A 27,526-nucleotide genomic window follows, 5' to 3' on the forward strand; every position below is an offset into this window, starting at 1 on the left:
ACATCACTAGCCACTTTAAACAATGCTACTTAATATAATGTTTACATACCCTACATTACTCATCTCATATGTATATGTATATACTGTACTCTATATCATCTACTGCATCTTTATGTAATACATGTATCACTAGCCACTTTAAACTATGCCACTTTGTTTACATACCCTACATTACTCATCTCATATGTATATACTGTACTCGATACCATCTACTGCATCTTGCCTATGCCGTTCTGTACCATCACTCATTCATATATCTTTATGTACATATTCTTTATCGCTTTACACTTGTGTGTATAAGGTAGTAGTTTTGGAATTGTTAGGTTAGATTACTCGTTGCTTATTACTGCATTGTCGGAACTAGAAGCACAAGCATTTCGCTACACTCGCATTAACATCTGCTAACCATGTGTATGTGACAAATAAATTTGATTTGATTTGGGGGACAATTCAGAACCGCTGGAGAGCAACATAATAAACTGAAGCACTGATCACTGGGAAAGAGATCAGAATGACTGCTATGGCTTGATCCATACATTAAATAGGTTGCCTAGCCTACAGAAGAGATGAGTATAACATCCTGGCATTTAAACCACTCCATTTCCAAAATGTCACATACTATTAAACATTCTATTTTTGCATACTGCGTCCTGCATGACTGCGTTGATTTCGGTACCACATCACCATATCTAATTGATCTGCTGTTGTGAAAGCCGAATTAGTATGACATCCGGCCATTTAAAAAATACTTGATTTTCGAAATGTCACATACTATTAAACTTGATTTTTTTCACATTCTCAGTCGGCCTACTATTTAGGATGCAATTATGGGTATTCGGACACGGCCTTGTCTTTCTAAGTGATAATTCGATTCAGCTGTTGGGGACAGAGGACGATTAACAAAATAAACATTTGATTATGTCTGCAACAGAAGGCAAGAGACTGCCTAGTGTCAAATGGGTTTGTAAAAGACTGGAGAAAACTTGGGAAATGGTGGATGAGAGGGATAAGAGAGGAGAGAAAGGAGGAGGGAAAAAGGGACAAAGGGGAGGAAAGGAGGAGGAGGAGGGAGAGGGAAACAGTGATGACACATGGTAGAGAGAAAAAAAAAAGAGTTTACCAGGTTCCAGCTTAATAACTTTAATGGCAGCCAGTTCCCCGGTGTTGACATTACGGGCCTGGAGGAGAGAGAGAGAGAGAGAGCATTTATTAGCCAGCTGTCTGTAGGAGGGAACATACTGGAGTTTAGAGAGGACTGGCCTCTGTCAGACCAACACTGTGTTTAAGCCTGAGAGAGTGTAGGCTAGAACAGTTAGTTGGCTGCTACTGTAGGATAACATTGCTTAACTGCTAACTGGCATGGCCTCACGGGTCGCGCAGTGGTTAAGGGTGCTGTACTGCAGCGGCAGCTGTGCCACCAGAGACCCTGGGTTTGCGCCCAGGCTCTGTCGTAACCGGCCGTGACCGGGAGGTCCGTGGGGCGACGCACTTGGCCTAGCGTCGTCCAGGTTAGGGAGGGCTTGGTCGGTAGGGATGTCCTTGTCTCATCACGCACCAGTGTGTGGCGGGCCGGTCGCAGTGCGCGCTAACCAAGGTTGCCAGGTGCACGGTGTTTCCTCCGACACATTGGTGTGGCTGGCTTCCGGGTTGGATGTGCGCTGTGTTAAGAAGCAGTGCGGTTGGGTTGTGTTTCGGAGGACGCATGACTTTCAACCTTCGTCTCTCCTGAGCCCGTACGGGAGTTGTAGCGATGAGACAAGATAGTAGCTACTAAAACAATTGGATACCACGAAATTGGGGAGAAAAAGGGGTAAAATTAAAAATAAATAAAAATTTGCTAACTGGCCTTACAGGCTAATAATAATAATAATAATAATACTGAACTTATTGATGGAATATTTGCAAAGAGATTCATAAACAAATACGTTTGATGGATATTACTGAAGATGGCTGATTCACCTTTGAAAAGCAAATAATACATTGTGCATCATTATGATGGTGTGTAACGGTTCGGTACGTACTGTGATTCTTGGGGTCAATGTTCACTTTTCAGTACAGCGGGGAAATTAAATTCCAGGCACAATGCACAATGTTCCTGGTATTGTCTGTTGTGACAGGACTGGTATGTTGGGCCTCAAGGTTCCACTCTGATGCTGTGTTTGTAACCATGTGGGAGGTGGGAATTTACCAGTTGTAAAGTCAGAATTCGTTGAGAAACGGGGATTGGCTAATGGCCAACAAGCGGTGTCAACCATAAATTAAAAGTACAGCAATGATGCTTGTAAACAAATTTGAGTTCAAAAACCACATTAATAGATTGCTTTTTATAAAGAATGTTTTGTGGTTGCATTTAACTGCAGTAAATGCTGTTCTAGAGGCCATTTACTTAGCAGGTGAAGTCAGAGGTCACCATGTTGGAGAAGTGGGTGCTCAGGATGAAAGGTGAATTTCCCACTAGTAATCACTACCATTCAAGAGGATTTTTCATATGTGGTAAATTCCCACTTGGTTATGAACACATCATGACACTGCCTCCTTCAGCCCAGATGCGCACTTGTGACTCTCAAAAGGGCCATGTCTGTACCACCATACGTACATCTCCCACTCCAGGTTAATGTGATGATGGGATGTCACTTAGCACAAAACAGGATGCATTGACCAATTCATTTAAAACCTGGGCTTTGGTTTGCTTATATAGAGCTGGCACTGCCAGTTTGCTTATATAGAGCTGGCACTACCGGTTTGCTTATATAGAGCTGGCACTACCGGTTTGCTTATATAGAGCTGGCACTACCGGTTTGCTTATATAGAGCTGGCACTACCGGTTTGCTTATATAGAGCTGGCACTACCGGTTTGCTTATATAGAGCTGGCACTACCGGTTTGCTGACATGGGTGCAAGAGGGAAGTTCGTAATGTCTGCAGCTATAAACTAAAGTATAAAATATAAAACACAGCCTACCTATCACTCTTCTAATTTCTTTGGCTCGGTTATAAATCAGCAGCCAAGTACTGCTTGAATACAGAGGGAAGCAATGTTGTGTTGTTTGTCTCTGTGTTTCAGTCTTGCTCTGCCATAAATGGTGCAACATACTGGAGTCGTTGGCAGCTGCATAGGCTTGAGCTTGGTGACATACTGTTAGCGTTTTATCCACAACTTTGTCCATCGCCGTTGTAATCTACTGGGAAGCCAGAATGTTCCCAAACTAAATCAAATTAAATGTTATTGGTCACATACACATGGTTAGCAGATGTTAATACGAGTGTAGCTTGTGCCTCCAGTTTCGAAAGTGCAGTAATATCTAACAAGTCATCTAACAATTCCACAACAACTACCTAATACACACAAATCTAAGTAAAGGAATGGAATAAAATTATGTACATATAAATATATGGATGAGCGATAACCGAGCGGCATAGGCAAGATGCAATAGATGGTATAGAGTACAGTATATACATACGAGATGAGGAATGCAAGATATGTAAACATTATTAAAGTGGTATCCAATTGATAATTGAAGTCTTGTCTCATCGCTGCAACTCCCGTACGGACTCGGGAGAGGCGAAGGTCAAGAGCCATGCGTCCTCCGAAACACAACCAAGCCGTACTGCTTCTTGACACAATGCCCACTTAACCTGGAAGCCAGCCACACCAATGTGTCGGAGGAAACACCGTACATCTGGCGACCGTGTCAGCGTGCACTGCGCCCGGACCGCCACAGGTGTCACTGGTGCGCGATGGGACAACAACATGCCTGCCGGCCAAAGCCTCCCCTGACCCGGACAACGCTGGGCCAATTGTGTGCCGCACCATGGGTCTCCTGGTCGCAGGCGGCCCTCGACAGAGTCAGGACTCGAACCCAGAATCTCTAGCAGCACAGCTAGCACTGCGAAGCAGTGCCTTAGTCCCCTGTACCACTCGGGAGGCTAAAGTGGCATTATTAAAGTGACTAGTGATCCATTTATTAAAGTGGCCAATGATTTAGAGTCTGTATGTAGGCAGCACCCTCTCTATGTTAGTGATGGCTGTTTAACAGTCTGATGGCCTTGACATAGAAGCTGTTTTCCAGTCTCTCGGTCCAAGCTTTGATGTACCTGTACTGACCTCACCTTCTGGATGATAGCGGGGTGAACAGGCAGTGGCTCGGGTGGTTGTTGTCCTTGATGATATTTTTGGCCTTCCTGCAATATCGGGTGCTGTCGGTGTCCTGGAGGGCAGGTAGTTTGCCCCCAGTGATGAGTTGTGCAGACTGCACCACCCTCTGGAGAGTCTTGTGGTTGTGGGCAGAGCAGTTGCCGTACCAGGCGGTGATACAGCCCGACAGGATGTTCTCATCTGTAAAAGTTTGTGAGGGTTTTAGGTGACAAGCCAAATTTATTCAGCCTCCTGAGGTTGAAGAGGCGCTGTTGCGTCTTTCTCACCAGACTGTCTGTGTGGGTGGCCCATTCCAGGTTATCCATGACGTGTACGCAGAGGAACTTAAAACTTTCCACCTTCTCCACTGCTGTCCCGTTGATGTGGATAGGGGGGTGCACCCTCTGTTGTTTCCTGAAGTCCATGATCATCTCCTATGTTTTGTTGACATTGAGTGAGACCTGACACCACACTCCGAGTGCCCTCACCTCCTCCATGTAGGCTGTGTCTAGAGATTTAAACAATGATTGAGGATCTTCCAATTCTGGTTAATCGACGACACCATTCGCAATCGTAAAGAACTAGTTCCTGGTTGTGCCTCACAAAAAGACAGCTTGAAATGCGGCAATTATTACAAAGTGCGCAAAGGCTCTTGTTGTTTTAACAGAATAGTCAGAAATGTTTTTTTCCAGCACAGATTTACCTAAGAGGCACAGGCCTACAACGCAACGTAGACATAGCCTATAGGCTTAGTGTGAAACACACGCACACGCAAAAGAAATATATATATATATATTTTCAGCAAACTTAACATGGGCAAATATTTGTATGAACATAACAAAATACAACTGTGACATGTGACTAACAGAAATGGAATAATGTGTCCCTGAACAAAGGGGGGGTCAAAATCAAAAGTCAGTATCTGGTGTGGCCACCAGCTGCATTAAGTACTGCAGTGCATCTCCTCCTCATGGACTGCACCAGATTTGCCAGTTCTTGCTGTGAGATGTTACCCCACTCTTCCAACAAGGCACCTGCAAGTTTCTGAGGGGGGAATGGCCCTAGCCCTCACCCTCTGATCCAACAGGTCCCAGAGGTGCTCAATGGTATTGAGATCCGGGCTCTTCGCTGGCCATGGCAGAACACTAACATTCCTGTCTTGCAGGAATTCCTGCAAAGAACGAGCAGTATGGCTGGTGGCATTGTCATGCTGGAGGGTCATGTCAGGATGAGCCTGCAGGAAGGGTACCACATGAGGGAGGAGGACGTCTTCCCTGTAACGCACAGCGTTGAGACTGCCTGCAATGACAACAAACTCAGTCCGATGATGCTGTGACACACTGCCCCAGACCATGACGGATCCTCCACCTCCAAATCGATCCCGCTCCAGAGTACAGGCCTCGGCGTAACACTCATTCCTTCAACAATAAACGCAAATCCGACCATCACCCCTGGTGAGACAAAACCGCGACTCGTCAGTGAAGAGCACTTTTTGCCAGTCCTGTCTGGTCCAGCGACGGTGGGTTTGTGCCCATAGGCGACGTTGTTGCAGGTGATGTAAGGCAGGTCCTCACCAGACAACAGGCCTACAAGCCCTCAGTCCAGCCTCTCTCAGCCTATTGCGGACAGTCTGACCACTGATGGAGGGATTGTGCGTTCCTGGTGTAACTTGGGCAGTTGTTGTTGCCATCCTGTACCTGTCCCACAGGTGTGATGTTCGGGTGTACTTATCCTGTGCAGGTGTTGTTACACGTGATCTGCCACTGCGAAGACAATCAGCTGTCCGTCCTGACTCCCTGTAGCGCTGTCTTAGGCTTCTCACAGTACGGACATTGTAATTTATTGCCCTGGCCACATCAGTCCTCAATCCTCCTTGCAGCATGCCCAAGGCATGTTCATGCAGATGAGCCAGGGACGACCCTGGGCATCCTTCTTTTGATGTTTTTCAGAGTCAACAGAAAGGCCTCTTTAGTGTCCTAAGTTTTCAGAACTGTGACCTTAATTGCATACAGTCTTTAATCTGTTAGTGTCTTAACGACCGTTCCGCAGGTTTATTTATTGTTTATGGTTCATTGATCAAGCATGGGAAACAGTGTTTGAATCCTTTACAATGAAGATCTGTGAAGTTATTTGGATTTTTACGAATTATCTTTGAAAGACAGGATCCTGAAAAAGGGATGTTTCCTTTTTTTGCTGAGTTTATATACATTTTTTTATCTATTCATTAGGGTTCACAGCGTGGACCGAACCGAGGTCTCCATACCGAAAGGTTGTGTAAGAATAAACATACTGTTACACCCCTAGTGGCAGTTAACACTTTGCATCTTGAAAGTCTAATATTTTGAAAACTTGACTGCTGACATGCAAAACATTTTGAACATTTTGCGACTGTATCAGCAGTGGACTAATGAAAACAAAGTTCCCTTTAATCTGTGAGCAGTTAACAATTCAAACAGTAGCTTATTGCACTCCAACCATCAGACCGTGGGAATGAAACATAAGATAAATAAACCCTCATGACGATGGAAACGGACTGTTCATCCATATATTTATATATTCTTATTCCATCCCTTTACTTCGATGTGTGTATTAGGTAGTTGTTGTAGAATTGTTAAATTACTTGTTAGATATTGCTGCACTTGTCACACCCTGACCATAGTTTACTTTGTATATTTCTATGTTTTGGTTGGTCAGGGTGTGAGCTGAGTGGGCATTCTATGTTTCATGTCTCACTCTCCCCTCCCCACCAGTCTCCTCACTCTCCCCTCTCCACCAGTCTCCTCACTCTCCCCTCTCCACCAGTCTCCTCACTCTCCCCTCTCCACCAGTCTCCTCACTCTCCCTCTCCACCAGTCTCCTCACTCTCCCCTCTCCACCAGTCTCCTCACTCTCCCCTCTCCACCAGTCTCCTCACTCCACCAGTCTCCTCACTCTCCCCTCTCCACCAGTCTCCTCACTCTCCCCTCTCCACCAGTCTCCTCACTCCACCAGTCTCCTCACTCTCCCCTCTCCACCAGTCTCCTCACTCTCCCCTCTCCACCAGTCTCCTCACTCCACCAGTCTCCTCCCTCTCCTTCCTGCACTAGTCTCCTCACACTCCCCTCGTCTCCTCACTCTCCCCTCTCCACCAGTCTCCCCTCTCCACCAGTCTCCCCTCTCCACCAGTCTCCCCTCTCCACCAGTCTCCCCTCTCCACCAGTCTCCTCACTCTCCACCAGTCTCCTCACTCTCCACCAGTCTCCTCACTCTCCACCAGTCTCCTCACTCTCCACCAGTCCCCTCACTCACCCCTCCCCACCAGTCTCCTCACTCTCCCCTCCCCACCAGTCTCCTCACTCTCCCCTCTCCACCAGTCTCCTCACTCTCCCCTCTCCACCAGTCTCCACTCTCCCCTCCCCACCGTCTCCTCATTCCTCATTCCACCAGTCTCCTCACTCTCCTCATTCCACCAGTCTCCTCATTCCACCAGTCTCCTCACTCTCCTCATTCCACCAGTCTCCTCACTCTCCCTCCCCACCAGTCTCCTCACTGTCCCCTCTCCACCAGTCTCCTCACTGTCCCCTCCACCAGTCTCCTCACTCTCCTCACTCCACCAGTCTCCTCACTCCACCAGTCTCCTCACTCTCCTCACTCCACCAGTCTCCTCACTCTCCCCTCCCCACCAGTCTCCTCACTCTCCCCATTCCACCAGTCTCCTCACTCTCCCCTCTCCACCAGTCTCCTCACTGTCCCCTCTCCACCAGTCTCCTCATCCACCAGTCTCCTCACTCTCCCCTCTCCACCAGTCTCCTCACTCTCCCCTCTCCACCAGTCTCCTCACTCCACCAGTCTCCCTCTCCCCTCCAGTCTCCTCACTCTCCCCTCTCCACCAGTCTCCTCACTCCACCAGTCTCCTCCCTCTCCTTCCTCCACTAGTCTCCTCACACTCCCCCAGTCTCCTCACTCTCCTCTCCACCAGTCTCCCCCTCCACCAGTCTCCCCTCCCACCAGTCTCCTCACTCCCCTCACTCCACCAGTCTCCTCACTCCACCAGTCTCCTCACTCTCCTCACTCCACCAGTCTCCTCACTCTCCCCTCCCCACCAGTCTCCTCACTCTCCCCACTCTCCTCATTCCACTAGTCTCCTCATTCCACCAGTCTCCTCACTCTCCTCATTCCACCAGTCTCCTCCCTCTCCCCTCCCCACCAGTCTCCTCACTGTCCCCTCTCCACCAGTCTCCTCACTGTCCCCTCCACCAGTCTCCTCACTCTCCTCACTCCACCAGTCTCCTCACTCTCCTCACTCCACCAGTCTCCTCACTCCCCTCACTCCACCAGTCTCCTCACCCACCAGTCTCCTCACTCTCCTCACTCCACCAGTCTCCTCACTCTCCCCTCCCCACCAGTCTCCTCACTCTCCCCTCCCCACCAGTCTCCTCACTCTCCCCTCTCCACCAGTCTCCTCACTGTCCCCTCTCCACCAGTCTCCTCACTGTCCCCTCTCCACTAGTCTCCTCACTGTCCCCTCTCCACCAGTCTCCTCACTGTCCCCTCTCCACCAGTCTCCTCACTGTCCCCTCTCCACCAGTCTCCTCACTGTCCCCTCTCCACCAGTCTCCTCACTGTCCCCTCTCCACCAGTCTCCTCACTGTCCCCTCTCTGTCCCCTCTCCACCAGTCTTCCCTCGCTCTCCCCTCTTCCCTCGCTCTCCCCTCTTCCCTCGCTCTCCCCTCTTCCCTCTCTCTCCCCTCTTGATCCTCTGATGTTGTACATATCCTCTCAGGATAGCTCCAGAAGGCCAGCACGTATCCAGATCAAGTCTTATGAGACCTCACACAGGGACTGGAAGCTGATTCCACTGCAAGCGGACTCCTGTACATATTACTCCTCCTTAACAGTGTTCACTTCACTCTACTCATTACTGAGTGCGTGATTGGGCAAGCAGTAAACCCTATCAGCGTTCTGCTAACCTCGCATGGGAACACTGAGCAAGTCAATCGCAGGGTCAGAGGTCAGCCAGCACGATCACTGGGGGGCAGCATTAAAATATCATTTGCATCCTGCATACATGGCAATCTCCCAGCAGCAGAGGAGAGAACAGCCTGAGCACCCAGGAATACTGATCAGTGGACTAATTACAGAAAAGTAAGTTGCAAAGCCAAAGCCTGAACTGCATGATATATAATGATACATCGACTTCTTCAGTTTTAATGAACCAGCACGATCAAAACCCACCGTCTAGGCTATATTATAATTGTATGATACACTGCCCGTATGAATGAAAATAATATGTGACAGACTTCTTTTTATTTTATGGCAGTATGATTTCAAAAACATTATAAATAAGCATAATGAGGATGCAGTGAAAAACTGTGCCCCACACACACACACACACACACACACCCTAGGTGGGGCTCACAGCACGATGGCTCAGATCTGGGCCAGACGAGAGATTAGGAATGGAACAACCAACCACGGGTACCGAGCTCCTAGAAACCCTATTTTCACTTACAAATAACACATATTTGATCTATAATGAATAGCCTAACTACTTCCTGTTCTTAAATGAGCACTATAACCATAAATAAAGTTAACCTCGGCCTAATGGTCATTGTCAGACAAGGGAAAAGACACTGACTTGTGCAAGATCTGTTTCTAGAAATATGCACAGTATTAGTGGGCTAGTGATGAGAAATAGTGGTGGAATAATATATGAAAAGCATGAATGTGGTCTCAGAATGCTGGGTGGAATAACTGCGTTTAAAGGACGCATCTCCTCCACAGAGCTCTGGCTTTCACAGGAGGAGTCAGTTCTCTCTGCTCATCCTTTCTTTCATTACAGAATCAACTCCTTAGTTGAGTGAGGCGTCACCATCACCCACACCAGCACTGGTCATTTACTTGAAATCCTGGTACATAAACCATTTATTTTACAGAGCGCTTACTTTGGAAGTGAAAAAGCACTGATTGACTTTGCCTTTGCTGATTCATGCCTCCCCCTCCCATTGGTACACCCACAGTTGCTGTCCAGCCAAGGAACTCAGAGCAAATTTCTCAATCTTTTTATTTTATTTAAAGAAATCAGAGTAGGCTACATCATATAATATCTACAAGAAATGAAAGTCTGACAGTTGTTGACAGGCTGTCCCTCTCAATATTACATTATCTGGGTCTCCATGATTTACAGTAAGAAGCTACATCTCACAAGTATTTAATATTCATGACTGAAACCCTAAAGCCTCTACCGATGAGAGACACTTCTGGAAAAGACACCTGTACACACGAGTCAGGGTTCAGGAACTCAGTCAAGCACAGCCCTAAAGTAGCCAGTAACAGCAGTGATAAGAATGACAATCATGGTGTCTGTAAAAGACGTGATCTGATTGAACCTGAGAGACAGACTAAATGAGATATGATAGCTAGATGTAGTCTACAGACTAGAGCCAGATGAAACAACAAGTCTGGGCACAGACCCACAATTCTAATTCTATGGATGGAACACCCCATCTGGGCACAGATCGACCTCCCAGACTACACAGACAGAATAGCCCATGTCAAACTGGAGAGAACTTCTATAGCTGGAACATCCAGACAGATGGGTAATACCCAGTCTGAAGCCAAAAAGAACTCCCAGTCTACTAGGAGCAGATAAGACCGTGTGGGAGACAGGATGAAGATTGACATCCACAGACGCCATGTGACATTATATACACCCTCCCATACAGGCCCTTGTTTTGAGCTACAGCCGGTCATGGAGCATCTGCCTTATTAGCTTCACCAGCCCTCAATTTCAGACTGAGACACTGAGGGCTCACTGAGCAATATGAACAAAGCCCTTTTCTCTATACGAACACTGCCCTATACAACTCCACCGTCCCAGAATAGTTGGCAGGCTGACTTAAAAGGCTTCAGTTCCGATGTCACCAGTGAGAAAGGGAATGACAGAAAGAGAAGCAGAGAGGAGAGAGAGAGAGAGAGAGAGAGAGAGAGAGAGAGAGAGAGAGAGAGAGGCCTAGAGAGACAGAGAGAGGGGCCTAGAGAGAGAGAGAGAGAGAGAGAGGCCTAGAGAGAGAGGCCTAGAGAGAGAGAGAGAGGCCGAGAGAGAGAGAGAAACAGAGAAACAGAGAGAGAGAGAGAGAGAGAGAGAAACAGACAGAGGACAAGGCAGAAAGAGAAAAACAAAGACAAATAGGAAAAAAAGAAGTACTTCAGCAGACAAGGGACTGACAAGTGCCTGATGACTCACGACAAGTGTAAATGGTCCCAAGGCCATAATACGTCATCTGTATAATCAATGGTTAGACGCCATCTTCTATCATGAGAGAACCTCACCTTAGTCGACTCAGACGGTGGCCAAATAGCAAGCTAGGTCTACTCTAGGCCACATATCATTGACCAGGTTTACATGCGCACAGTATTCCGGATAGTAGCTCATATTCTGCTTAAGGTCTTATTCGGGATAAGCTGTTTACATGTACTTTTGATATCCCGCTCACGAGTATCCCTGAATGTAGCCATGAATAAATATCATTTTCCTAATTAAAATGGAAAAAAATATGCACCTAAGACAAACTGAAGTCTTATCAGAAACGTGTTTCATAGTTCTCTCAGCTTTTCATTTCCTTAAAACCAGTCACACCGATGACATTTTGAAGGGATTAATCTTTCCTCTGTTTCGAAATAGAATGTGAGAATTTCTGGAGAGCACTACTTTAGTCTTCTAGGGCAGCAAGTTATGACAGAAGAGATTCTGCGTGTATCAGAAAAATAAATGATGGCATTATTATGGTGGATTGAACTGCGCAGGCAGTGTGATATGCAAAAATACCCATGAAAGTCAGAGGAAAGCTCAAAAAATGGTCAAAGACTCCAGTCACCCAAGTCAGACTTTTCCCTGCTACCGCACGGCAAGTGGTACCGGAGTGCCAAGTCTAGGCCCAGAAGGCTCCTTAACAGCTTCTACCCCCAAGCTATAAGACTGCTGAACAACTAATCAAAGAGCCACTGTACTATTACATTGACAACACCCCCGTTGTTTTTGCACTGCTGCTACTCGCTGTTTATTATCTATGCATAGTCACTTCACCCCTACCTTTACCCCTCCCTACAAATTACCTCTAACCTGTGCCCCCACACATTGACTCGGTACCGGTACCCCCTGTATATAGCCTCGTTATTGTTATTTTATTGTTGCTTTTTACTTTAGTTTATTTAGTAAATGTTTTCTTAACTCTTGAACTGCATTGTTGGTTAAGGGCTTGTAAGCATTTCACAGTAAGATCTACTACACCTGTTGTATTCAGCATTTCACTGTAAGGTCTACTACACCTGTTGTATTCAGCATTTCACTGTAAGGTCTACTACACCTGTTGTATTCAGCATTTCACGGTAAGGTCTACTACACCTGTTGTATTCAGCATTTCACTGTAAGGTCTACTACACCTGTTGTATTCAGCATTTCACTGTAAGGTCTACTACACCTGTTGTATTCAGCATTTCACGGTAAGGTCTACTACACCTGTTGTATTCAGCATTTCACGGTAAGGTCTACTACACCTGTTGTATTCAGCATTTCACTGTAAGGTCTACTACACCTGTTGTATTCAGCATTTCACTGTAAGGTCTACTACACCTGTTGTATTCAGCATTTCACGGTAAGGTCTACTACACCTGTTGTATTCAGCATTTCACGGTAAGGTCTACTACACCTGTTGTATTCAGCATTTCACTGTAAGGTCTACTACACCTGTTGTATTCAGCATTTCACGGTAAGGTCTACTACACCTGTTGTATTCAGCATTTCACTGTAAGGTCTACTACACCTGTTGTATTCAGCATTTCACTGTAAGGTCTACTACACCTGTTGTATTCAGCATTTCACGGTAAGGTCTACTACACCTGTTGTATTCAGCATTTCACTGTAAGGTCTACTACACCTGTTGTATTCAGCATTTCACGGTAAGGTCTACTACACCTGTTGTATTCAGCATTTCACGGTAAGGTCTACTACACCTGTTGTATTCAGCATTTCACGGTAAGGTCTACTACACCTGTTGTATTTAGCATTTCACTGTAAGGTCTACTACACCTGTTGTATTCAGCATTTCACGGTAAGGTCTACTACACCTGTTGTATTCAGCATTTCACGGTAAGGTCTACTACACCTGTTGTATTCAGCATTTCACGGTAAGGTCTACTACACCTGTTGTATTCAGCATTTCACGGTAAGGTCTACTACACCTGTTGTATTCAGCATTTCACTGTAAGGTCTACTACACCTGTTGTATTCAGCATTTCACGGTAAGGTCTACTACACCTGTTGTATTCAGCATTTCACGGTAAGGTCTACTACACCTGTTGTATTCAGCATTTCACGGTAAGGTTTACTACACCTGTTGTATTCGGCGTTGATTTGAAAAGCATCAGTAAACGGGATAAGATGTTTACATGCCACAGTATTGGTACAAACTTTTTCAGGTTATTGTAAAATGGGATATGATGTTTATATGAGTTAACTCAAAAACAGAATGCTTGAGCATCCCGAATTATAACGGGATATTGGTGTGCATGTAAACATGGTCACTGAGGCGGAGATAGAGGGCTCTAGACACACAGAACACTGATGTAGGCTACAGAAGACCATATGTCCTTCCTCAGCAGTGGGGTCTATTCTAAATATAGGAGGTGGCAGGAGAGCGTTACAACGGACTAGCTGCGATTGGGGACCAGCTCCAGGACTGCAGTATTCATGAGGTACAATATTGCAATATATGAGGTGCAATATTCATGAGGCCTGTGGAGAACAGGGACATCATGGTATGGAAAAAGGAGCACAATGTGTGGAAAAGCGGGGATGCGGTACATGGAAAACTAGGAACTTTGTGCAAGGAAAACCATCTACTTACAATATGGAATAGGAGTGAAGGAAAGAAAGCATCAGGCATACACTCCAGGCAGAGTGATCTGTGTGTGGGTTACAGCGTAGGTCTAGTCCTAGCTGGACAGCCAGAGAACTGACAGAGGCTAAAGAGGAGGCCCATGTTGGCAGGCTAGCTAACCGACAGCCTAGACCTAAATCTTTAGATCCCATGAGCATGAATGACAAACTTGATATATCCATGCAAGCTCACATGTTATGACAAAGTTATGTACAATGAGCAAAAATATAAACACAACATGTCAAGTGTTGGTCCCATATGGGCGGCAGGGTAGCCTAGTGGTTAGAGCGTTGGACTAGTAACCGGAAGGTTGCAAGTTCAAATCCCCGAGCTGACAAGGTAGAAATCTGTCGTTCTGCCCCTGAACAGGCAGTTAACCCACTGTTCCTAGGCCGTCATTGAAAATAAGAATTTGTTCTTAACTGACTTGCCTAGTAAAATAAAAAATAAATAAATATTTCGTGAGCTGAAATAAAAGATCCCAGAAAAGCACAAAAAGCTTATTTTGCTCAAATGTTGTTCACATCCCTGTTAGTGAGCATTTCTCCTTTGCCAAGAAAATCCATCCACCTGACAGGTGTGGCATATTAAGAAGCTGATTAAACAGCATAATCATTACACAGGTTCACCTTGTGCTGGGGAAAATAAAAGGCTAATAAAATGTGCAGTTGTCAAACGGATGTCTCAAGTTGAGGGAGCATGCTGACTGCAGGAATGTCCACCAGAGCAGTTGCCAGAGAATTTAATGTTAATTTCTCTACCATAAGCCACCTACAACTTCATTTAAGAGAATTTGGCAGTACGCCCAACCGGCCTCACAACCACAGACCACATGTAAGCACGCCAGCCCAGGACCTCCACAACCAGCTTCTGGATGAGGGTGCTGTGAAGTATTTCTGCCAGTAACAAAGCCCTTTTGTGGGGAAAAACTCATTCTGGATGGCTGGGTCCCAGTGGGTGGGCCTGGCTGCCAAGTGGGTAGACCTTTGCCCTCCCATGGCTGCCTCCCTGCCCAGTCATGTGAAATCCATAGATTAGGGCCTATTGAATTTCTTTAAATAGACTGATTTCTTAATATGAATTGTCACTCAATAAAATCTTTTAAATTGTTGCATTTATATTTTGTTCATTATAGTTTTATAAACATATGTCAATATCCAAAAGCAAATGAGTCCTCATTAACAAAAAATAAATGCAAGAAAGGTTTTTTCTGTTTAAGACAGCACATTTTACAAACATATTTCCTACTTTGCAAACACAAGTGGTCAAATATGTTTGTGAATATGACATTTGACTCCACAGATGGCACTCAGCATTAAGAAGATGGATTGGGGGTAAGGACACCCTGAGATTGGAAGGCTGGAGGTTTGATCCCTGACTACAAAATGTGACCTGATGCCCCTCTGCTTGGCACTCAGCATTAAGAAGATGGATTGGGGGTAAGGACTTACAACAGACTAGCGTTATCTGGAGGAGGGCCACAGCAAAATAAAACAATCAATAATTAGTGGCCAGCTTGAGAGCATCCAGAAGTGTGCTTGCCAAATCTTCCATGGCACGGCATACCCTGGATACAAGGATAATGGGTGCACTACACTGATCGTTGCCCTCACTTCATGAGCAAAGAGAACCTATGGCTGGACTTCGCAGTGTCCCAAGTCCCCCTTCAGAGACTGTTACACTTGTCCTTGGCAGGCAGGTTAAGGCAGGTCACCCGTAGTACACACATGCTCTCTATTCCACAGGCCAGGACTGAATGATACAGTCACCCATACCTTAGAATTGCTACTTCACTCTGTTTGAGTGTCCACTTAAATCAACTCTTCGAGTATCTCCTAAAAGTAAACGTGAAATGTGTTTTACTTGTATTCTAACTTAAAGGTTCTATTATCTCTTCAAATGCTATATCCATGTATGCATGTATGCATGTACAGTGGGGCAAAAAAGTATTTAGTCAGCCACCAATTGTGCAAGTTCTCCCACTTAAAAATATGAGAGAGGCCTGTAATTTTCATCATAGGTACACTTCAACTATGACAGACAAAATGAGAAAAGAAAATCCAGAAAATCACATTGTGGGATTTTTAATGAATTTATTTGCAAATTATGGTGGAAAATAAGTATTTGGTCACCTACAAACAAGCAAGATTTCTGGCTCTCACAGACCACTCTTTAAGAGGCTCCTCTGTCCTCCACTCGTTACCTGTATTAATTTTATTTTACTAGGCAAGTCAGTTAAGAACAAATTCTTATTTTCAATGACGGCCTAGGAACAGTGGGTTAACTGCCTTGTTCAGGGGCAGAACGACAAATTTGTTCCTTGTCAGCTCAGGGATTTGAACTTGCAACCTTCTGGTTACTAGTCCAACGCTCTAACCACTAGGCTACCCTGCCGCCCCAATAATGGCACCTGTTTGAACTTGTTATCAGTATAAAAGACACCTGTCCACAACCTCAAACAGTTACACTCCAAACTCCACTATGGCCAAGACCAAAGAGCTGTCAAAGGACAGAAAAAAGGAATAGAAGATGGGAAAGGAAGCCAAGAAAGGAGGAAAGAAAAAGAGTACAGGACATTAGGGAAAGGGAACAAGGAAACGTGGAAAGAAAGCTAGGAAAATAAGAAAGGATCTAGAAAAGGAAGCTAGGGAAGGAGGAAGGGTAGACGGGAAAGACAGAAAAGGAAGTTAGGAAAGGAAGAAAGGAAGCTAGGAAAGGATAGGTAGAAAGGGAGCTAAAAAATAAAATGAGGGGAGGACAGCAAGGAAAGGGAGAAATGGCTATTATAAAAGGAAAAGAGGAAAGAAAGCTAGGATATTAGGAAAGGGATCTAGAAAAGGAAGCTAGTGAAGGAAAGGGAGCAAGAAAAGGAAATAATTAGAAAAGGATAGGAGAAAAGAGCTAGGAAAGCAAGAGAGTAAAAAGGGAGAAAGGAAAGCAAGCTAGGAAAGGAGGAAATGATTATAGAAAAGGAGGAAAGGAAGCTAGGACACCAAACAGATGCATTTCTAAAAGTAAAATTGCAATATTCATTTTTATCTTATTTCTATGAGAATTGAGGATTTCCTCATCTGGATTCCGTATATAAAATTGTCACAAACTGATCAGTAAAACATATGTGAGGCCACACAAATGGGAGTCAGCTCACAAATGTAATGCAAGTCACAAATATATATGACACAGGTCACAAATGTAATTTGTGAAGTCACAAATGTTGTCATACTCACAAAAACATATTTGACCACTTGTGTTTGAAAAGTAAGAAATATGTTTGTAAAATATGCTGTGTTGATCCATAAAAAAAACCTGTCTTGCATTTATTTGCTAATCATTTGTTTTTGTTAAATTATGACTCATTCACTTTTGGATCATGACATATGGTTGTGAAACTATACTGAACAAAATCATAAAACGCTACAATTATAAAGATTTTACTGAGTTGCTGTTCATAAGGAAATCAGTCAATTTAAATAAATGCATTAGGCCATAATCAATGGATTTCACATTACTGGGAAAACAGATATGCCTCTGGTGGTCACAGATACCTTTAAAAAAAGTAGGGGCATGGATATTTATAAAAATAGAAATAAATACAAATTTGAACAGTCTATCTGGTGTGAACACCATTTGCCTCATGCAGCATGACACATCTCCTTCACATAGAGTTGATCAGGCTGTTGATTGTGGCCTGTGGAATGGTGTCCCACTCCTCTTCAATGGCTGTGCGAAGTTGCTGGATATTGGCGGGAACTGGAGCACACTGTCGTACACGTCAATACAGAGCATCCAAAACATGCTCAATGGTGACATGTCGTGAGTATGCAGGCCATGGAGCAACTGGGACATGTCTGTGAGTATGCAGGCCATGTAACAACTGGGACATGTCTGTGAGTATGCAGGCCATGGAACAACTGGGACATGTCTGTGAGTATACAGGCCATGGAAGATCTGGGACATGTCTGTGAGTATGCAGGCCATGGAAGATCTAGGACATGTCTGTGAGTATATACAGGCCATGTAACAACTGGGACATGTCTGTGAGTATGCAGGCCATGGAACAACTGGGACATGTCTGTCTGAGTATGCAGGCCATGGAGCAACTGGGACATGTCTGTGAGTATGCAGGCCATGTAACAACTGGGACATGTCTGTGAGTATGCAGGCCATGGAACAACTGGGACATGTCTGTGAGTATGCAGGCCATGGAACAACTGGGACATGTCTGTGAGTATACAGGCCATGGAAGATCTGGGACATGTCTGTGAGTATGCAGGCCATGGAAGATCTAGGACATGTCTGTGAGTATGCAGGCCATGTAACAACTGGGACATGTCTGTGAGTATGCAGGCCATGGAACAACTGGGACATGTCTGTGAGTATGCAGGCCATGGAACAACTGGGACATGTCTGTGAGTATGCAGGCCATGGAGGATCTGGGACATGTCTGTGAGTATGCAGGCCATGGAAGATCTGGGACATGTCTGTGAGTATGCAGGCCATGTAACAACTGGGACATGTCTGTGAGTATGCAGGCCATGGAACAACTGGGACATGTCTGTGAATATGCAATATGCAGGCCATGGAAGATCTGGGACATGTCTGTGAGTATGCAGGCCATGGAAGATCTGGGACATGTCTGTGAGTATGCAGGCCATGGAACAACTGGGACATGTCAGTGAGTATGCAGGCCATGGAAGATCTGGGACATGTCTGAGTATGCAGGCCATGGAGGATCTGGGACATGTCTGTGAGTATGCAGGCCATGGAAGATCTGGGACATTTCTGTGAGTATGCAGGCCATGGAAGATCTGGGACATGTCTGTGAGTATGCAGGCCATGTAACAACTGGGACATGTCTGTGAGTATGCAGGCCATGTAACAACTGGGACATGTCTGTGAGTATGCAGGCCATGGAACAACTGGGACATGTCTGTGAATATGCAGGCCATGGAAGATCTGGGACATGTCTGTGAGTATGCAGGCCATGGAACAACTGGGACATGTCTGTGAGTATGCAGGCCATGGGACAACTGGGACATGTCTGTGAGTATGCAGGCCATGTAACAACTGGGACATGTCTGTGAGTATGCAGGCCATGTAACAACTGGGACATGTCTGTGAGTATGCAGGCCATGGAACAACTGGGACATGTCTGTGAGTATGCAGGCCATGGAACAACTGGGACATGTCTGTGAATATGCAGGCCATGGAAGATCTGGGACATGTCTGTGAGTATGCAGGCCATGGAAGATCTGGGACATGTCTGTGAGTATGCAGGCCATGGAACAATTGGGACATGTCTGTGAGTATGCAGGCCATGTAACAACTGGGACATGTCTGTGAGTATGCAGGCCATGGAACAACTGGGACATGTCTGTGAGTATGCAGGCCATGGAACAACTGGGACATGTCGGTGAGTATGCAGGCCATGGAAGATCTGGGACATGTCTGAGTATGCAGGCCATGGAACAACTGGGACATGTTCAGCTCCTAGGAATGGTGTACTATCCTTGCGACATTATCAGGCTGAAACGTGGTGATGGAGGAGGATGAATGGCACAACAATGGGCCTCAGGATCTCGTCATGGTATCGCTGTACATTCAATTTGCCATCAATAAAATGTAGTTGTCTTCGTTGTCCGTAGCTTACGCCTGCCCATACCATAACCCCACCACCATGGGGCACTCTGTTCACAACGTTGACATCAGCAAACCGCTTGCCCACACAAAGCCATACAGGCCGTCTGCCCGATACAGTTGAAACCGGGATTCAACCGTGAAGAGCACAGCGTACCAGTGGCCATTGAAGGTGAGCATTTGCCCACTGAAGTCAGTTAAAACACCGAATTGCAGTCAGGTCAAGACCCTGGTGAGGACGACGAGCACGCAGATGAGCTTCCCTTAGACGGTTTCTGCAGACATTCTTCAGTTGTGCAAACCAACAGTTTCATCATTCTCTAAATATTTGAGAAATAAGCTTTTGGTGCGCATGGAAAATATCTGAGATCTTTACTTGATATGTTGCAATTATATTTTTGTTCAGAGTATATGAGCATATTTACAGACCGTGATTATTTGAAAGTTGTATTCTGTATTTTTACAACACCTCCTTTGTTTGTGACTCACAACATATATTTACAACATTTCAGTAGAAATCTCCACAGATTGGCTCCCACTTCCCAGCTTTACACCTTGACGCCAGGAGGGACAAGCACCCCTCTAGTGAAGGCAGAGTGAAAACACAGAAATTAACTTTAGTCTGTGGGTCATCTTTAATCAAAGCTACGTGGCAAACATAGGCCAAATCTTCCAGCACATCAGAGGCCTGTCACTGGTGGCTAATTTGTCCCTTGAGGACACAGACACACATAAGGCCTATAGGTTATACAAGCCCTGTGTGGACTGTGGCTCTCCATTACAGAATTCCCATTGAGAGGTTGACGACACCACCACCCTACTGTCGGCTGGAGAGAGGTTGACACCACCCTACGGTCAGCTGGACAGGCATGTAGTAGTAGGCCTAGCAAAATTATTGGATTAAAATCCATTTATATTAACATTTTAGTCATTTAGCAAACACAGACCAACATATCCAGACCAACATGGGTTAAGTGCCTTGCTCAAGGGCACACTGATAGATTTTTCACCTAGTTGGCTTGTAGATTTCAAACTAGCGACCTTTCGGTTACTGGCCCAACACTCTTAACCGCCAGGCTACCTGTCACTTCGCTCCTTTGTCTCCCCATCCCTCTTCCCAAGGCTTAAATTATTACATCTCTTATGATTCTGGGCACCATTGGACTAAGAGCCATTATGCCCAGCATCTGAGCTCATTCCGTATAGGGTTCAAACCCGGGCAGCAGGTTTGGCTCCCTCTTTCAGCCCAGGCAGCCAGCATTAAAATCCAGGCTTATCCTGGGAAAACTGGGTCACTGAACTTTCCCCCTATCCCTCGCTCTCTCACTGCTTCTGAGCCAGGCCATAGAAACATAAACCGACCGACCACACAACCCACAGTCAGTCATTGGTCATTTTATTAGGATCCCCATTAGCTTTTGCAAAAGCAGTAGCTACTCTTCCTGGGGTCCACATAAAACATGACCTAATACAGAACATTAATAGACAAGAACAGCTCAAGGACAGAACTACATCAATTAAAATATACATGTAAAAAAAGGCACATGTAGCCTAGATATCAATACAGACACGCAAACTATCTAGGTCAAATAGGAGAGAGGAGTTGTGCCATGAGGTGTTGATCTGTATTTTTAAACCAGGTTTGCTGTTCATTTGAGTAATACGAGATGGAATGTAGTTCAATGAAATAATGGCTCTATATAATAGTGTACGCTTTCTTAAATTTGTTCAGGATTTGGGAACAGTGAAAAGACCCCTGGTGGCATGTGGGTGGGGGGGGCAGAGCTGTGTGTAAATTGACTATGCAAACCATTTGGGATTGAACATGTTTTTTATGAAAAGAGGTGACGCAGTCAGTCTCTCCTCAACTCTTAGCTAAGAGAGACTGGCATGTATAGTATTTATATCATCCCTCAGATTACAATGAAGAGCAAGATGTGCCGCTCTGTTCTGGGCCAGCTGCAGATTAGCTAGCTCTTTCCTTGCAGCACTCAACCACACGACTGAACAATAATCAAGATAAAACAAAAATGGTCCTAAAAACCTAAAATGAGCTAAATAATAAACATAGCCCAAATGGAAATAAATAAAAAGGGCCCAACAATTGCACTTTTAACTTAGTGAATCACAATTGCACTTAGAATACATACAAATGTACGCACGCATTACTGTAAGTCGGTTTGGATAAAAGCGTCTGCTACATTACATATTATAACATAGGCCTAGACCCTGCAAAAAACAAGGGCGTATGCGGCAGGTGGGGAGTGAGCTGTGTGTGAGCGTGAGAGAATTGGTTCCAGTTTCTCTCCTTAATGCTTTAGGCCAAATACCGGCATCCCAGACCAGCAGCTAGCTAGACCAGTGGAATAAGCTAGTGGATGGCCAGAAGAATAAAACAGAGCCAAGCTCTGTGGCTAATAAGGAGATGCTGTACTCCTGAAGAAGCCTAGCCATGCTTTATTAAAGTAAGGCTAGTAGACTGACAACATAGGACAAACGAACTCACCCCCAATCAGAGAGCTCAGAGACTTTCTGACAACATAGGACAAATGAACTGACCCCCAATCAGAGTGCTCAGATACTTTCTGACAACATAGGACAAACGAACTCACCCCCAATCAGAGAGCTCAGAGACTTTCTGACAACATAGGACAAACGAACTCACCCCCAATCAGAGTGCTCAGAGACTTTCTGACAACATAGGACAAAGGACGAACTCACCCCCAATCAGAGAGCTCAGAGACTTTCTGACAACATAGGACAAAGGACGAACTCACCCCCAATCAGAGAGCTCAGAGACTTTCTGACAACATAGGACAAAGGACGAACTCACCCCCAATCAGAGAGCTCAGAGACTTTCTGACAACATAGGACAAAGGACGAACTCACCCCCAATCAGAGAGCTCAGAGACTTTCTGACAACACCTAACTTCATGATTAATAGCCTTACCAAAACCCCCTCTTCACAGTGTGTGCTGTGAAGGTTCATAACCAACACTTCACATGTAGACACTATGTTAGAACACAGTGCTGTGAAGGTTCATAACCAACACTTCACATGTAGACACTATGTTAGAACACAGTGCTGTGAAGGTTCATAACCAACACTTCACATGTAGACACTATGTTAGAACACAGTGCTGTGAAGGTTTATAACCAACACTTCACATGTAGACACTATGTTAGAACACAGTGCTGTGAAGGTTTATAACCAACACTTCACATGTAGACACTATGTTAGAACACAGTGCTGTGAAGGTTCATAACCAACACTTCACATGTAGACACTATGTTAGAACACAGTGCTGTGAAGGTTTATAACCAACACTTCACATGTAGACACTATGTTAGAACACAGTGCTGTGAAGGTTCATAACCAACACTTCACATGTAGACACTATGTTAGAACACAGTGCTGTGAAGGTTCATAACCAACACTTCACATGTAGACACTATGTTAGAACACAGTGCTGTGAAGGTTTATAACCAACACTTCACATGTAGACACTATGTTAGAACACAGTGCTGTGAAGGTTCATAACCAACACTTCACATGTAGACACTATGTTAGAACACAGTGCTGTGAAGGTTCATAACCAACACTTCACATGTAGACACTATGTTAGAACACAGTGCTGTGAAGGTTCATAACCAACACTTCACATGTAGACACTATGTTAGAACACAGTGCTGTGAAGGTTCATAACCAACACTTCACATGTAGACACTATGTTAGAACACAGTGCTGTGAAGGTTTATAACCAACACTTCACATGTAGACACTATGTTAGAACACAGTGTGTGAAGAGGTACAGCGCTCAGAAAATAAGGAAATGCTAAACTCCTGAGGAAGCCAAAGAAACCAATCCCCTGCTGCGTTTCTCATCTGCTTACCCTGCCACTCACAGACAACAGGCCTACATAACCTGCTGCGTTTCTCATCTGCTTACCCTGCCACTCACAGACAACAGGCCTACATAACCTGCTGCGTTTCTCATCTGCGTACCCTGCCACTCACAGACAACAGGCCTACATAACCTTCTGCGTTTCTCATCTGCGTACCCTGCCACTCACAGACAACAGGCCTACATAACCTGCTCAGAACTATACTGAACAAAAAAATATCAAATCTCAGTACCTAATGGCAGTCAGGCTACCTCTGGCGAGCACATGGAGGGCTGTGCGGCCCCCAAAGAAATGCCACCCCACACCATGACTGACCCACCGCAAACAACCCGTCATGCTGGAGGATGTTGCAGGCAGCAGAACGTTCTCCACGGCGTCTCCAGACTCTGTCACGGCTGTCACGTGCTCAGTGTGAACCTGCTTTCATCTGTGAAGAGCACAGGGCGCCAGTGGCGAATTTGCCAATCTTGGTGTTCTCTGGCAAATGCCAAACGTCCTGCACGGTGTTGGGCTGTAAGCACAACCCCCACCTGTGGACATCAGGCCCTCATACCACCCTCATGGAGTCTGTTTCTGACCGTTTGAGCAGACACTTGCACATTTGTGGCCTGCTGGAGGTCATTTTGCAGGGCTCTGGCAGTGCTCCTCCTGCTCCTCCTTGCACAAAGGCGGAGGTAGCGGTCCTGCTGCTGGGTTGTTGCCCTCCTACGGCCTCTTCCACGTCTCCTGATGTACTGGCCTGTCTCCTGGTAGCGCCTCCATGCTCTGAACACTACACTGACAGACACAGCAAACCTTCTTGCCACAGCTTGCATTGATGTCCCATCCTGGATGAGCTGCACCATCCTGGATAGGCTGCACTACCTGAGCCACTTGTGTGGGTTGTAGACTCCGTCTCATGCTACCACTATAGTGAAAGCACCGGCAGCATTCAAAAGTGACCAAAACATCAGCCAGGAAGCATAGGAACTGAGAAGTGGTCTGTGGTTATCACCTGCAGAACCACTCCTTTATTGGGGGCGTCTTGCTAATTGCCTATAATGTCCATCTATTCCATTTGCACAACAGCATGTGAAATTTGTCAATCAGTGTTGCTTCCTAAGTGGACAGTTTGATTTCATAGAAGTGTGATTGACTTGGAGTTACATTGTGTTGTTTAAGTGTTCCCTTTATTTTTTGAGCAGTGCATTTGTATGAACATAAGATTCAACAACTGAGTCATAAACTGAACAAGTTCCACAGACATGTGACTAACATAAATTGAATAATGTGTCCCTGAATGAAAGGGGGGTCAAAATGAAAAGTAACAGTCAGTATCTGGTGTGGCCACCAGCTGCATCAAGTACTGCAGTGCATCTCCTCCTCCTCATGAACTGCACCAGATTTGCCAGATCTTGCTGTGAGATGTCACCCCACTCTTCCACCAAAGCACCTGCAAGTTCACAAACATTTCTGGGGGGAATGGCCCTCATCCCCCGATCCAACAGGTCCCAGACATGATCAATGGGATTGAGATCCCATGGCAGAACACTGACATTCCTGTCTTGCAGGAAATCACGCACAGAACAAGCAGTATGGCTGGTGGTATTGTTATGCTGGAGGGTCATGTGAGGATGAGCCTGCAGGAAGGGTACCACATGAGGGAAGAGGATGTCTTCCCTGTAACGCACAGCGTTGAGATTGCCTGGAATGACAACAAGCTCAGTCCGATGATGCTGTGACACACTGCCACAGACCATGATGGACCCTCCACCTCCAAATCGATCCCGCTCCAGAGTATGGGCCTCGGAGTAACACTCATTCCTTCAATGATAAACGCGAATCCGACCATCAGCCCTGGTGAGACAAAACTGCGACTCGTCAGTGAAGAGCACTTTTTGCCAGTCCTCTCTGGGTTTGTGCCCATAGGCGACGATGTTGCCGGTGATTTCTGGTGAGGACCTGCCTAACAACAGGCCTACAAGCTCTCAGTCCAGCCTCTCTCAGCCTATTGCGGACAGTCTGACCACTGATGGAGGGATTGTGCGTTCCTGGTGTAACTCTGGCAGTTGTTGTTGCCATCCTGTACCTGTCCCGCAGGTGTAATGTTTGGATGTACTGATCCTGTGCAGATGCTGTTACACGTGGTCTGCCACTGCGAGGACGATCAGCTGTCCATCTTGTCTCCCTGTAGCGCTGTCTTAGGCGTCTCACAGTACGGACATTGTTATTTATTGCCCTGGCCACATCTGCAGTCCTCATGCCTCCTTGCAGCATGTCTAAGGCACGTTCACGCAGATGAGCAGGAACCCTGGGCATCTTTCTTTTGGAATTTTCAGAGTCAGTAGAAAGGCCTCTTTAGTGTCCTCAGTTTTCATAATTCATAATTTTGGCAAAAGGAGAAATGCTCACCAGCAGGGATGTAAACAAATTTGTGCCAAAAAATGGCGGGAAAAACAATTCCTGGGATTTTTTTATTTCAGCTCATGAAACCAACACTTTACATGTTGCGTTCATATTTTTGTTCAGTATAAAATGATTTAGACATTAAAGTCCCGCTTCCAATACAAACAACAAATATCCTCACTGAACTTCTGACCTCCCGAAACAAAAAGCATGGGACAAGGGCAGTAAAAGACAGCGGTCAAGTGTGATTACTGCCTCATTATTCAAATACAGGAATGCTGTTGTAATGTGGAGTAACCTATTCCTTGGAATAAACACTCATTAATGCATGTTTTATAACATCTTAACCAATGGCATTGATAGTGACACGCAGGAGACATCATTTAAAAAGAGAAGCACAGCTATCTCACAGACACAGCTGACATAACAACAGTGATGCACTGTAGCCCACAACAAACACATTCTTATTGGGACGGGCAGATATCACCACCCCGCCACGCCTTCTGATTCTCTCCCCATTATACTGGTGTAATCTGCACAGTTAGCAAATTATGATATGACAAGCATAGTGGCGAACAATACGGAGGCTGTATGAGGGACTTCATTTCCTTAGGGTAGAAGAAATGCTTAGTGTGTGAAAACACAGGGTAAACACTGTAGGCTGTTACAGTACATTACACTGATTCAATAGGTAGAAGGAGCCTCCCTGAAGATAAACAAAGTTGGGGCTTGTGTCCAACAGTTTTAATAAGGAAACTAGAGGAAAACAGAACATTCCCGGCCCAAACAGGATGGCCACTGCAGACGGTTCTGCACGGTCCGATTGTGAACACATCCAGCTGAAGGTCTGACCAGGCTTTCTCCTCTACCTCTTCCTTTACAGGATCAGTCTTAAACAATGGGTCACACACACACACAGGAAGTCAGGACCACTGCATTCCAGACCATGCCTGCCCAGCTGTGCCACTCACATTTTACATTAATTCACAATGACCACGGTGAAAATGATTCCATTCCTGAAAGCATAGTGCGGCAAATGTCCTTAAGCTAAACATTTCAGGATGTGGGCTACATTTGATACGGTCATCTTCTACATATCTTATATTCTGTATAGTTAATGGTTACTGTCTAAACAAATACTTTGAAGTCTTCATATTGTAGGCCTTCAAATTCCTCTTTATCCAATGAATTGCCATCCTATACTCTAAATAATTTGACAAACAACTAACTGCATGGTAAAAAGATTGTTAAGTCACCTACTCTGGATGAAGTCAAGGTTACACTAAGCAGGCATAATCAAATCTGTGTTGTTTGAATGTTAGTGAATTTTGAATGGTCGCCACTGCCTCCCACAATACAATTCCACAATATTGTGGTTAATATATAACAACAAGTAGGAGGACTGAAAGGTTTATTTGTGGTGCACTTGCAACAAAGGAAAAACTAGCTAGCAGATTATAAACGGGCTAATGTGATGCTCCATTAGCCGTTGAAGGTTAGGTACTGTTTGGCGTAGCACAGAGAATTTGACCAACCTTAACTTGGCG

At 45.3% G+C, this 27,526-nt stretch overlaps 1 protein-coding gene across 1 annotated transcript in view; it reads right to left on the bottom strand.

Moving 5' to 3' along the window:
- LOC112253152 (mitogen-activated protein kinase kinase kinase kinase 3) overlaps nucleotides 1-27,526 on the bottom strand; it is a 77,746-nt gene that overhangs the window by 47,307 nt on the left and 2,913 nt on the right. The window contains 1 exon segment of the mRNA XM_024425136.2: nucleotides 1,121-1,178. Coding sequence (XP_024280904.2) covers nucleotides 1,121-1,178 — 58 coding nt within the window.

This window comes from Oncorhynchus tshawytscha, linkage group LG06 (genome assembly GCF_018296145.1).
Source record: "Oncorhynchus tshawytscha isolate Ot180627B linkage group LG06, Otsh_v2.0, whole genome shotgun sequence".
Classification (NCBI taxonomy): domain Eukaryota; kingdom Metazoa; phylum Chordata; class Actinopteri; order Salmoniformes; family Salmonidae; genus Oncorhynchus; species Oncorhynchus tshawytscha.